This window comes from Rhinatrema bivittatum, chromosome 19 (genome assembly GCF_901001135.1).
Source record: "Rhinatrema bivittatum chromosome 19, aRhiBiv1.1, whole genome shotgun sequence".
In the NCBI taxonomy this organism is placed as follows: Eukaryota; Metazoa; Chordata; class Amphibia; order Gymnophiona; family Rhinatrematidae; genus Rhinatrema; species Rhinatrema bivittatum.
Window position 1 is genome coordinate 16198679 of NC_042633.1, and position 13519 is coordinate 16212197.

The 13519-nt window shown below is 43.3% G+C and overlaps 1 protein-coding gene across 2 annotated transcripts; it reads right to left on the reverse strand.

Annotated features, from left to right (window-relative positions):
* Positions 1–290: 290 nt before the first annotated feature.
* Positions 291–13149, reverse strand: LOC115080595 (zinc finger protein 84-like). 2 transcript variants are annotated; one of them, XM_029584852.1, is made up of 6 exons: positions 12974–13149; positions 11974–12100; positions 11304–11417; positions 11032–11145; positions 10117–10266; positions 291–779 (listed from the first exon to the last, which is right to left on the reverse strand). In XM_029584852.1, the coding sequence occupies exons 1-6, from the start codon at positions 12995–12997 to the stop codon at positions 763–765; spliced, it is 546 nt and encodes a 181-aa protein (XP_029440712.1). In that variant the 5' UTR covers positions 12998–13149; the 3' UTR covers positions 291–762. The 2 variants fall into 2 exon arrangements, with proteins under 2 accessions (XP_029440712.1, XP_029440711.1); XM_029584851.1 differs by lacking the exon at positions 291–779 and adding an exon at positions 7925–8977.
* Between the last annotated feature and the right edge of the window lie 370 nt (positions 13150–13519).

Here is a 13519-nt window from a genome sequence, read left to right on the forward strand (position 1 = left end):
ACTGTGTTCAGTTCTGGAGCCCGTATCTCAAAGGAGACAGAGACAGGATGGAGGCGGTCCAGAGAAAGGCAGCCAAAATGGTGTGGGGTTGTCTCGGGTTCATATTCTGTCAGGTACTACTGGGTGAGAAAATCTTTAATAAGGAGTTCCCTTATAATTCACTCTCTCTCCCCAGCACCCCATGTCAAATAAGTGTAACACATCATTACTCCTTAGAGATAATGTATTAGGGTGAGAAAGATAATTATTTATTAAGACAGAGAAACTCAGTAAATCAGACCAAGAAAGTGTTTAGCACAAATATATACTTGTTTATTAAAGATGATGCAATTTTATTTATTTAAAAGCATTTCTTTCCCACTCCCTCCAATTTTCAGGGGGAGGGGGAGGGGGCAAGTTACAAATAAAACATACATAGTTTAGTCTGAACATATAACTTAAAATCTAGAAACAATGATAAACTTAAGATAACTATTAAACTATAACAGAAAACATAACATAAAATCATGGACTGAGAGAAAACATTAACAAAGGAAGAGGATTGTCAGGATACAGATAAATCTGGGAAGCCTAGAGTGAAAAGATGGTGTTTAAGAGCTTTTTTTGAAATCTTTTGTATTTGCAAGTGATCTTAAGTCGGGGGAGGAGTGCGTTCCATAAATGCAATTTCTTAAGGAGTCTTATCTTAGGAAAGGCTTATCTCACCTATAGGTTGGATGCTGGGTCCTCGGAGGACTGCTATCTGATGATGCAGATTGGACTTCACAACATATTTATACCTTTTGTTTACAAAAAAGGAATTAGAAAATAAATTCAGTTATTTGGAAAACAGTGCACATAATATCAAAGAATTAAAAAAACAGATGCACAGATAAAGAGCACATAATGTCTATTTCTTAGGAATGTAAAAACAAAGTATAGATAGAGACCCATTAAAGTCTACCTGATATCATATATTTATATCTAATGCCTTATAACATCTGTTCTACCTGCTTTAGCTAGATTGAAGGTAAATGAGCTATATTTTAATTCACCTAGTATGAAGCATTGGCCTTCAATCTACAAAAAGAACACAACATTTAGCGGCTGACATAACCCTTGAAATTCCCCTGCTTTCTGGGACATTCTCCAAGTTTCCCAGAGAGATAACGTGTTGGGAAGGTAACGATAATACCTTTCGGCAGCGTCTCATTAAGAAATTGCATTATCTGGGTACTAGTCATTTTTATGTGCCCGGGTGCAATACCAAGGACAGAGTAGTCTGATTGCAGTCCTGTTCCCTGAGAACTACCTGATTGCTTTTCTTTATGCTGAGCTGAATTTGCAGGCTTTTTAACAGGAAATGAGGCTTTTTAACAGGAAATGAGGGACCCCAGGGGTATTGATTGGGGTATACATTAGCTTCCACGTGACAGGATCAGTATTGGAAGACCTATGAGAAGAGGCTGAAGGATCTGAATATGTATAGCCTGGAAGAGAGGAGGTGCAGGGGAGATAGGATACAGACCTACAGATACCTGAAAGGTTTTAAAGATGCATGAACTTCGAACCTTTTCCATTGGAAAGAAATCAGAACTAGGGCTCATGACATGAAGCTTAGGGAGGGAAGACTCAGAACCAACATCAGGAAGTATTTCTTCATGGAGGCCTGGAATGCCCTTCCGGAGGAGGTGGTGAAGACAAAAACAGTGAAAGATTTCAGAGGGGCATGGGATAAACATTGAGAATCCCTAAAGGCTCGAGGATGGAAATGGGGAAAAGGGTGCATGGAGTAATGTTCTCAGTGCGGCAGTTACTAGCCTTAACCAATAAGCTTTGATGCTTTCATGCAAATAAAACACTGCTCTCCACTTCATCAGCAGGGGAAAAGAGAAATTGGATTCAGACCGCAACCAACAAGGGCCCAGACTTTTACATTCTGGGGAACTGATAAGAATGGGAGTAACCTGCACGGAGCAGCAGTTGCTACCCTTAACAGAAAGCATGGGGATTACTACACTTAACCAATAAGTCTTGATGCTTTTATCGCAACTGCAACAATTGCTCTCTGCTTTGATAGTGACGGGGGAGTGTCAGGAAAGAGGAATTAGATTCAGAAACAATCAACATGATCCCTGACTTTTACAGTCTGGGGTACTGATGCACAGACATAAGGGAAAAAATACAGGGCAAGTCCATAAGCAAAGGGGATCAGGCAGCACTGTCTGAATTTTCAAGAAGGCTCATCACCCCATAAAAATGGTGCTAGCACTACATTTTTTTTTAATTCTTTATTTATTGATATTTTCATATAACATTAAAGAAAGAAAAAGAATTTCCATTCCAGTAATATTTCCATTTGTTTACCAAATATAAGTACTAACAAGGAAACGAAATTAAAGATGAATAATCTTAATAGGAAAGACCTATTAAAAGTCTCTCTTATAACATAACATTACATATCTAGGTATGAAAAAATAACAGTAACACTATAATAGAAAATTGAGACTGAATTATTAAGGACCCTAAAGAAAATTGGAGACATTAATTGATAATATAAATCCGTATAAGCGTATTACATATTCAGCTGGCTTAACTTTTATATGCCCGTCTACAGCTATTCCCCAATTGGTAGCACATTTGAAGGAGAAGACTCCGCAATCGGTAATTCTGGTAAGGAGTCAGGTTGCTGGGCGCCAACAAATTGTTTCATCTGCTCAATTTGATAGAAAACATAGGTGTTTTCGCCCTTCCTAATTTCACATCTACAGGGGTACCTTAAAAAGAAAGAAAAACCTAAAGAAACAATTTGTTGACGCATAGCCAAAAATTCTCTCCGTCTCGTTCTGGTAATCGGAGCTAAGTCCGGATATAATTTTACCACTTGCCCATAGAACGTCGTAGGAAATTTTTTAAAATATATCTTCATTACACTATTTATATCTTGAGTTGTTATAAATGATACAATTAGGGGTAGATTTTCAAACTATGTGAATAGGCCTACTTTTGCTGGCGCATCAGGCGCAAGCAAAAGTACGCTGGATTTTAGTAGATACGCGCGGAGCCGCGCGTATCCACTAAAATCCTGGATCGGCGCGTGCAAGGCTATCAATTCTGTATAGCCGGCGCGCGCCGAGCCGCGCAGCCTACCCCCGTTCCCTCCAAGGCCGCTCCGAAATCGGAGCGGCCTCGGAGGGAACTTCCTTTTGCCCTCCCCTCACCTTCCCCTCCCTTCCCCTACCTAACCCACCCACCCGGCCCTGTCTAAGCCCCCCCCCCTTACCTTTGTCGGGGGATTTACGCCTCCCTCCGGGAGGCGTAAATCCCCGCGCGTCAGCGGGCCTCCTGCGCGCCGGGACGCGACCTGGGGGCGGGTCCGGAGGGTGCGGCCATGCCCCTGGGCCGCCCCGGGCCGTAACCACGCCTCCGGGTCCGCCCCCGAAACGCTCCCGGCACGCCCCCTAAACGCCACGCGGTTCGGGCCCGCCCCCGACACGCCCCCCTCGGAGAACCCCGGGACTTACGCGAGTCCCAGGGTCTGCGCGCGCCGGTGAGCCTATGTAAAATAGGCTCACCGGCGCGCAGGGCCCTGCTCGCCTAAATCCGCCCGGATTTGGGCGGATTTAGGCGAGCAGGGCTCTTAAAATCCGCCCCTTAGTGTATTTCGATGCACGACATCTAAATTTGAATCTTCTAAAAAATGTGTTAAATTCACAGAGACTTGGGCCTTTTGAGAAAGGAAATAACAAGAATTAATTGAAGGAATATCTTCCTCTTTATATAATAATACTTCTCTAAAATATCTTTTTAGGGAAATATATGGAATCTCGCCCAGAACCTGAGGAAAATTTACCATTCTTAAATTTAGGTGTCGCACATGATTCTCCAATAATTCAAGGCGTCTAGAGCTAGCGATCTGATCTTTAATTAGAGAGACATTGACTTTCTGTAAGGACAATATATGTAAGGTCAAGTCCACTCTCGGAGTCCCTCAAGGATCATCTCTCTCCCCAACCCTGTTTAACATCTATCTTCTCCCTCTATGTCATCTGCTCTCAAGTCTAAAGATCACACACTTCATATACGCCGATGATGTTCAGATCCTGCTGCCAATCACTGAATCTATCTCCAACACCATCAACTACTGGAACAATTGTCTACAGTCCATAAACTCCCTCCTCACTAGCCTCAACTTAGTTCTCAATACTTCAAAAACGGAGCTCATGTTGATCACCCTTGATGACAACTTTCAGGCCACCAACAACCTAATCACACCGCTAAGGACCTCCCCCACACACGTAAGAGACCTAGGCGTTACTATCAACAATAGGCTGAATCTCAAACAATTCGTCAAAAACACTACGAAAGAATGCTTTCACAAGCTACACATATTGAAAAAGCTGAAACCTCTCCTCCATTTTCAGGACTTTAGAACAGTCCTCCAAACAATTCTTTTTTCAAAAATTGATTATTGCAACTCTCTGCTAATTGGCCTCCCAGCTGTCACCACCAAACCACTACAAATGTTGCAAAACTCGGCTGCCAGGATTCTAACCAACTCTAATAGAGGTGAACACATCACACCTATTCTAAAGAACCTACACTGGCTCCCCATTAAATCTAGAATCATATTCAAAGTACTAACCATAACGCACAAGACCATTCATTCACAAACATCGCTAGATCTGAGCGACCCACTTCGTCCTCACGCATCACTGAGACCCATCAGAACCAGCTATTTAGGCACCTTATATGCACCTCCAGCCAAGTCACTGCTCAAGAAACGAGCTTTCTCGACTGCCAGCCCCTCTCACTGGAATGCACTCCCCACGGACCTTCGTCTAGAAACTTGTAGTCGAGCGTTCAAAAAGAAGCTCACAACTTGGCTTTTCACTAAAGCCTTCACTTAAAGGTCTCCCCCTTAGGGATTAACTTACTCATTTCATACTCCAGGACGCTAGATGTCGGATGCCGCAACCATAAATCCTCCTAGTTAGTTAGACTTTATACTGTTAGTTAGGTCATAAATCCGAGCTTTAGACTTTTATTGGTTAGCTGATATCTGTAATAAGTTATCTGTAATAATTGTAATAATTTTAATTTTAAGTCTTTCTTAGCTTATCTATAAGTTCTTCGAAGTTAGCCCTGTTAATTGTTCCTTCCTGTTCGATGTAATTTCCAACTTTGTTTTATGTAAACCGACGTGATATGTACCAGTACATGAACATCGGTATATAAAAGCCTTTAAATAAATAAATAAAAATAAATATATTCCTTTCATTTTCATTCGTTTTTTGTATAATCTGATTATTCTGAGACTGAACATTAGATAATTGTCCTTGGAAATCAGATGTCACATTGTCGATCTTCCCTTCCAACCTGGCCACTACCAAACAAACTATTAACCGCTTCCAATATCTTTTCCAGTGTTACCTGTCCCACCAAAGGTGGTTGCTGTGAAGATAGTTCTCCAGCCGTATGAACTAATGAACCCACCAGTTCTGTTGCAACTACCCCTTCTTTGGGAGACAACAAAACCATTCCATTGTCCATACTACGTTGCACTGAGGGTAAACGGCTGTCTGGACTGAGGGACACTTCTTCCTGGGAACCACCCATGTCTCCATTATGTGTGGCTCCAACGGAGTCCTCAGCTCCTCGATTTTCCAGCTGTGTCAAAAATGTGTTGATCTCAAGCTGAGTTAGGGTGGAAGATGTGGGCACTGAGGGAAACACCCTTAGCTTTCCCTTCCTCTTTGCAGGCATTTCACGAAGTTATCACCTTTTGACAAAATGTCGCAGATCCTTTTAACGGTGAGATAGAATTTAAAAAAAAAAAAGTTACGATAAGTAATATGGCCTAATTCAGACTAAGTCGGACAAAGTCGCACACACGACTTGGCGACGAGCTGCAGGAAAGCGCCCTTTATTCAGTTCTTCCGGCGCTCCCACTGACGTCAGGGCTGGCGCTGCAGGGACGAAATACCGGGTAAAGCTGTATTTTCTGTGTCAGAAAAAGTTTGTAATTCCACTCACCGGCAGCCTCTCAGCACTACATTTTTTACGGGTTATCCTAAGGCTTGGGGGTAACTGCAGGGAGTGGCAGTTGCTACCCTTAAAAGAAACTGGGGGCTAAGCTGCATGGTGCAGCAAATAGTACCATAAGAAGCTTGCTGGGCAGACTGGATGGACCATTTGGTCCATTTCTACCGTCCTTACTGTGTGACTATGTATATTGTCACATTCAGAGCATTTATATGGTCTCTGTTTCACATGGCTCATTTCATGCTGTTGTATGGGGCAGTTTCTCTAAATCAGTTTATTTTGCAATGACCTCGACAGGAATCAACCTAATTCGTAGCCAGGTTAGGTTAGAAATGATCTATATCTCAAATTTACGAATAATACCCTTGTTAGTACTAGCATTGTGCCAAAGAGAGCCTCCTTCTGAAGGTCATCATGTGTAATTTTCACAGGTAACATATCAGGGAGTGTTTGGAAATTGCTCTGAATCAGACTAGTATGGATTCTTTTGTGCTTCCTTAGAGCAGATATATGTCTGCAACATTTACCAAAATCAGAACATTTAAACCTTTTCGCAATGGTTATGGACTCTTGTGTTTTTTGAGGATCCAAGTTAGTTGTTAATTGCTGCTTTAAGAAAAAACTGCCCCATGTTGACTAGTAACTGAAATAGAAGGTCATGGCCAGCCCAGAGAGAGAAGCAGAAGCTGTGCAATAGTGTGGATAAGAATGAGTCTGCGATAAGAAAGTGTCTAAAGTGCCTGAGAAACTACAAGAACAATGAACTACTGAATAAGCATGATATGTAACAATTGAGGGGCACATGAAGGAAAATTACCAGCAAATGTAGAGATGAGAAAGGGGAGGGACGTGCAAGCCCTGTTACCAGTGCTTAAAAGACAAAGACAAATTTAAAACGAAGAGTAGATTGGCATGGCTGGGTGAACAGTTAAATTCTGTGATACTTGGTTCCATCCACTCCCATAAGGAAACACAATCTCTTGATTCCTTATCGTTTCCGCTGTCTTGACTTTGTATGCATGCATGAAATAAACAAATCCTGCCAGCTCTTATAGATCTCTAAGCTACTTAATAAATGTTGTGTTTTGAAACTGAAAGTCATCACTGGCTATCTCTGGGAAGGAAACCAGGCGAGGTAAGTTTCAAAGTTTTTAACATTATTAAGGTTAAATTTTTGAGTGAAACATTTACCACAGTCAAAATATTTAAATAGTTTCTCAATGATATGCATTCTTTTGTGTTTTTTAAGATCAGATTTCCGCAAGAAACTTTTATCACATTTGAGAACATTTAAATGGTTTCTCACTTGTATGGACGGTTTTGTGGTATTTAAGATGGGATCTTTGAGCGAAGCATCTCATTCAGAACATGTAAATGGTTTCTCACCTGTATGGACATGCTTATGGTATTTAAGATTGCATCTATGGGCAAAACATTTATAACATTCAGAACATTTAAATGGTTTTTCACCTGTATGGACAGTTTTGTGGCTTTTAAGATGGGATTTTTTAGCAAAACATTTATCACATTCAGAACATGTGAAAGGTTTCTCACCTGTATGGACGCTTTTATCATTTTTAAGATGGAATTTTCTAGGAAAACATGTATCACATTCAGAACATTTAAATGGTTTCTCACCTGTATGGACGGTTTTGTGGCTTTTAAGATGGGATCTTTGAGCAAAACATTTATCACATTCAGTACATTTAAATGGTTTCTCACCTGTATGGACACGTTTATGGTATTTAAGACTGCATCTATAGACAAAACGTTTATCACATTCAGAACATTTAAATGGTTTCTCACCTGTATGGATGCTTTTATGGTTTTTAAGATGGAATTTTCTAGCGAAACGTTTATCACATTCAGAACACTTAAATGGTTTCTCACCTGTATGGATACGTTTATGATATTTAAGGTTGCATTTATGGGCAAAACATTTATCACATTCAGAGCATTTAAATGGTTTCTCACCTGTATGGACTGTTTTGTGGCTTTTAAGATGGGATATTTGAGCGAAACATTTATCACATTAGAACATTTAAATGGTTTCTCACCTGTATGAACTCTGTTGTGGATTTTAAGCTTAGATTGCTCGGTGAAGCATTTATCACATTCCGAACATTTAAATGGTTTTTCACCTGTGTGGATACTTATGTGATTTCTTAAACTAAATTTCTGACATAAATCTTTATCACATTCAGCCCATATGAATGACTTCTCTCCCTTGGGATTTCTCTGATGAACTTTAAGCCAAGATCTATATTTGAAACATTTTCACATTGAGAACAATTAAAAGGTTGGTCTTGTCTGTGAATTTTTTTCTGTTCTCTCAGGTTTGATTTCTCAGTAAACCTCTCCTCACATTCAGGGCACTGAAATGGTCTTTCTCCAGAGTGAATTCTTACATGTGCTTCCATCTCAGCTTGGAAGAAAAAGCATTGTTCACACTGAGTGCATTTTGATGGTTTCTTTTTTAGGTGATCTTTTGCATGTGCTGTAAGTTTTGTATTCATAGGGGTCCTTATCTCTTCTTCAGAACCTGTAAATGTTGTTTTCTTTCTGTGATATTGTTGGATAGATGGGTGACTTGTCCTCTCAGGAAACTTGTTCCCACATTCAATAATTTCTTGCTGTTCAACAGATTGTGAGTTTGTGGTGAAGTTTTCTGAAGTGTCAGCACTTTGAAATGGAGTCTCTCCTTCAATGAGTCCCTGAGTTTCTACAAGACTGGGGTAGAGGTTGAAATTTCTTCCTCGTTCAGAACATGCATATGGACTCTCTCCTTTCTGGACTACTTCTTTCCCCCTGGGTATTGTTACTCTACTGATACCTCCTGGATACTCAGCTAAAGGTCCTGGGCTGTCTCTGCAGGGTTCTCTCTCTTTCCATTCCTCCGTCTGCTGCCCATCACACATTCTCTGCCTCTCACTATTATTCCTGAATCCATCTTCTGGTGGATAAAAGTGAGAGTATGATTACTAAATTTACAAAAATGGAAGGAGACGTATATAGGGAGATAGCTCCATCTAATCACTGAACATCATTAGGGTGGCTAAGGATCCCTATCATATATAATAGAGCCTGGTGCTGCTTGTAGACAGGTACAGGTGGGCAACAGCACATGAACAGAGGGGAACAGACCACGTCTCATCTCACCCTGCTGGTTCTGTGCCTCTCATCCTCACCTCCAGTCTCTGCTCTGATTGCAGTCACTCACCAAAAACTCTGCCACGCCCTGCTGGAGACCTGGGATTCATTCAGGACCCTGGTCCCTGAACCTCAGTCCTGTCAGCTTAAAGTAACTGAATTCTAATGACTTAGTAATGAATATTTAACTGAGAGCCAGCATTAACATTCACCTTCTATGTGGAACGTTTGAAATTCTCACAAGCCAAAGACTGAGGGTCAATTCCCATAGAATGACCACACTAAAAAGGTGAATAAAGATTCAATCACAAATCTTACACAAATTATTGCAGTTTTTTACGACCATCACAATAGGCTCTGCCAGTCAATAGACCTTCATCTGCCTTATATTTAAGCAGTGGTCGAAGTGCAATGCAAACATTTTATATTTTGATCGTAAAATGCAAATAAGTCACATCTGTGTTTCAAAGCGGATTCTGCATCGGGGGAAATCCCACAGGAAATCTCATAAGCGGTGATCCACATCCTCATTCCTTCAGCTTTTAAACAGTCTGGGATATTGACCTAAGAAAAGCAAAACTTGAACTGCCAATCGGGTTTCTCAGCATTAAGTGCACTTACGTGGGTAAATGGCTTTTGAAAATTGCTAGGACGGTCTGTTACATTTGCACGCGTAACTCCTTTCATAATTCTCCTGCTGGGGTCCCACAATCCCACGAGGATGGAAACCGTTTGCTCTGCAATCCCCCCTCCCTCCCTCCTGCTGCTCCCCCTGCCTTCCTCCCTCTTACTGTTCCCAGTGGGGGTTTTCCTGCTGCCACTGTGAGCCCTCCACACAAGAAAGGTCAGAGGTCAGGGACATGATTTAACGCCTCCTCCTCGCTGTATCTGGCCGAGAGGAGGCCTCGTGTCTCAGCAATGTTTGGATCGGCCCAGCAGTACCTTTAATCCAAGCTGCATCGCCTGCTTCATGCAGCTCCTCACAGGCGCCTGGGATGCTCGGGTTCCCTCTGTCCTCAGATCTCGGGGGCTCAGTCCCACATCCTTCTTGCTTAAATCGGATTAAAATGTCAGGGGTGACACTGGGGGAGCCTGTTATGGGAAAAGATGGTTACAATATGTAGAAAAGTTACCCCAGAGCCTGTATTATCAGTGCAAGTGAGCTCAGGATTATGCTGTGTTCATAGACACTGCCACCAGTGCAGCACTAAGAAAAGAGGGTGCTGCTGTGCTGATCATCATCAGAAATCCCTTCAAAGAGAATCCTGATCATTTTAACACCGAGGTGGGTGACTTCATTCCTCAGGATCTACAAAATAATCTGGTGTGGTTACTGCTATTGCAAAAAACATGCTGAACATTTCTACCTCAAAGAGTATTTTTGATAAAACCAGATGTTTTTCATCCAGCTGCCAGATTTCAGAAATCTGATTCTACCTGGCTCCTCCGCTTCATTATAATTATATGAGGCAGGGTGGGAGATGTCACTAGAAGGCACCAAAGCCAAGGAATTCTTAGACAGGAGAGCGAGGGAAGGTGGGAAAGGAGACTCCTGGAGAAGAGGACAGGATATGAAGATGACGGAGGAATGTAGCAGAGGAAATGTGAGAGAATATTTCCTTTACTGACAGGGTGGTGGATGCCTGGGAGTCCCCCTCCTGACAGAGGCAGCAGCAGCATCCACCAATCAGCAAATTTACACAGATTTAGGACGGACACAGAGGGCGGTGGTAAAGGCAGGTGGGGAGCAACGGGTACAGAAATGAGGGAGGGAACTGTGTGTTTAGCTCAGTCGTATGGAAATCCAGAGGGAAGAGGAGGGGAGAATACAATCGAGGGCAGGGAGTGGGTACTTGCCTGTTACAGGAGAGTGAATCTCTTCAGTCGTCTCTGATTCAGGAGGATCCAGGAAGGGCAGATCTGCCTCTTGTTTAATGCTCAGTGAGAACACAGACGTTACAATCGGAAGGCCTGGGATGAGAAAACAAACGAGTCTAGGAGGATTCACCCAGGACCTGCTAATATTATATTAGGAAATGGATTTAAAGTCCCCCAAATGTTTGATGTTAATGCCCCATCTCCTGTGATCTGAAAATGCAGAGCCCTTTAAATCCAGAACATTTACTTACTGATGCTGGGGTCCTTCATGGTTTCTTTCCCCTCCAGCTCCCAGTGCTGAGGGAAATATTTCTCATCTTCCTTCTTAATCTTGAATACAACATCAGGATTAATAATTGAATAACCTGCCAATAAGAAACAGCAAAAATTACATAAAATTATTCTTTTATAGCCCTGGGAGCTTTCATCTGTTTTCTGTTGAGATGGAGCTGGGTGTGTGTGAGTGAGTGAGAATGTGTGAGAGTGAGTGAGAGAGAATGTGTGTGTGTGAGAGGGTTGTGTGTGTGTGTGAGAGAGTGTGTGTGTGAGAGAGTGTGTGTGTGAGTGAGTGTAGGTGTGAGTGAGTGAGAATGAGTGAGTGAGAGTGAGAGTGATTGTATGTGTATGTGTACAGACACTTGCAGGCTGCCCCTTGATTACGAATAAACCTTGGAGGGTTTCTGGTACAGTCATTTCTATTCCTGACCCTCCTAGCTGAAGGCATTGTAGGTGCCAGTGCTCTGTGCCAGCCTGTGCCCTCCTGGAGAGGAGGACTCCCAGCTTCTTATCAGGAGCATCTGAGAAAGAGTTATCTTTGTATCCCAGGAACCTGGGTTTTCCTATCTAGAGACCAGTGAGCCATGGCAGCAGCCATCCTGCAGTGTGTGTATGGGTGAGAGGTGATAGAAAAGGCAGACTTACCCCGTGACACGAGGACGCTGTGAATCTCCTTGATCACCTTCTTGTACAGCTCCTTCTGCCATTGTCCCAGAATGTCCCACTCCACTTCCCAGAAATAAGCAGCGACGTCCCTGAATGTGACCGATGCCTGGAACAGCAAACAGGACACCCTCAGCCCCTCTCCCTACAGCTTCATTATAAAGTGCGGGCAATAAACTGTGTTCTCTGGCCTCTGTCAGTGAGATCAGCTCCCTGACATGGAGAGAGCTCAGCTCTATTAAATCTCCAGTAATTTGTAGAGCTTGAGATCACGGGTGCAGCTGATTCAGCAGTGAGAGGAGGTGGCAGTGTCTGTCTGTGCAGGTGGGAGGGAGAGTGGCTGGTTGGGTTGGTGTCTGAAGGCAGGAATGTTGTCCACACCCCTCCCCTGTTCATTGTAATTTCTACCTACTGTTATGTGTATTTTAATGTCGGTATAAAAAAAAACTGTTAAATAAATAAATAAACGTGGATAGTGCTGAGTCAGGCCTGGGGAGTGAGGACAGAGAATGTGGATATCTGAGAGTGTGTGTGACAGAGTCTGTGCGTTTGTGATGGTGTCCACATGTGTGTGAGACAGAGCATGTGTTTGTGTGAGTATATGTGCATGCATGAGAGAGTGTATTGGTGTGGGTGTCCGCATGCTTGTGTGTATGAGAGTTATACTGTATTCATATCTATGTGGGTGAGTTATAATGGGGGGGGGGGGGAGAAGGGACCTCAGATTGCCTCTATTCTGATGCACCACCTCACCTCCCAGATACTTGTGACCTAAGGCAGTGGCGTCTTCCAATCCAGACCTGGGGACCCAGAGAGAGTCTGCACAACCCCCCCCCTCTGCTGATCTCGGGGTGAGCAGAGCTCAAACCTTCCCGGGGCTTGTAAGATCTCTGCCCTGTGCCGGGAGGGAGGGAAGGCTGGAAGAGCTGCACAGGGAAAAGGTTCCTTTAAATGCACAAGAGGACAGAGAAGGATTTCTTACCGGATCAGACACCAGGGCACACATTGCCCTCCTCTTTTCCCTCTCAGTCCTGCAGGTGCTGGGAGGGATTCAGAGGGGGCAGGGCTGATTCCTGGGGGCTCAGATAAAGCGCCTGCTCTCCCCCTCTGCAGGGATTTCCGGCCCGGGGGAGGCAGAAAGTTCTGATTTTATTCTCTTTTCTGCAGTAGTAGGAGCATGCGCAGAGGGCAAGCTGAGGGAGTGAAGGAGGAGGAGAAGGAGGAGGAAGAGGAGAATCCCCGCTCCTTAAGGTGGATCTCTAGAGACAGCAGAGAGCTGCTGGGTGAGGCAAGATTGACCTGAAAAAGAATGGAGGATAAAACAGAAAGTATCTTGCCTGCCCATCAGTTGCACTGCGTGCAGAACCATAAAAGGTGCAGAGGAGGGCGACGGAAATGATAAAGGGGATGGAGCGGCTCTCCTATGGTGAGAGGCTACACAGGTTAGGGCTTGGAAAAGAGGGGACTGAGAGGGGACGCGATAGACCCTGGTAAAGTCACGAGAGGGGTGGAAGGGGTTAATTACCAT

Excerpts from the sequence above, each read along its gene's own strand:
- LOC115080595 (XM_029584851.1), bottom strand. The coding sequence starts at position 12,997 with ATGTGTGCCCTGGTGTCTGATCCG. Across the intron at positions 10,267-11,031 it reads GATTCACTCTCCTGTAACAG|GCTCCCCCAGTGTCACCCCT; the intron begins GCAAGTACCCAC and ends TTCCCATAACAG. Across the intron at positions 8,978-10,116 it reads CGATGCAGCTTGGATTAAAG|AAGATGGATTCAGGAATAAT; the intron begins GTACTGCTGGGC and ends TTTATCCACCAG.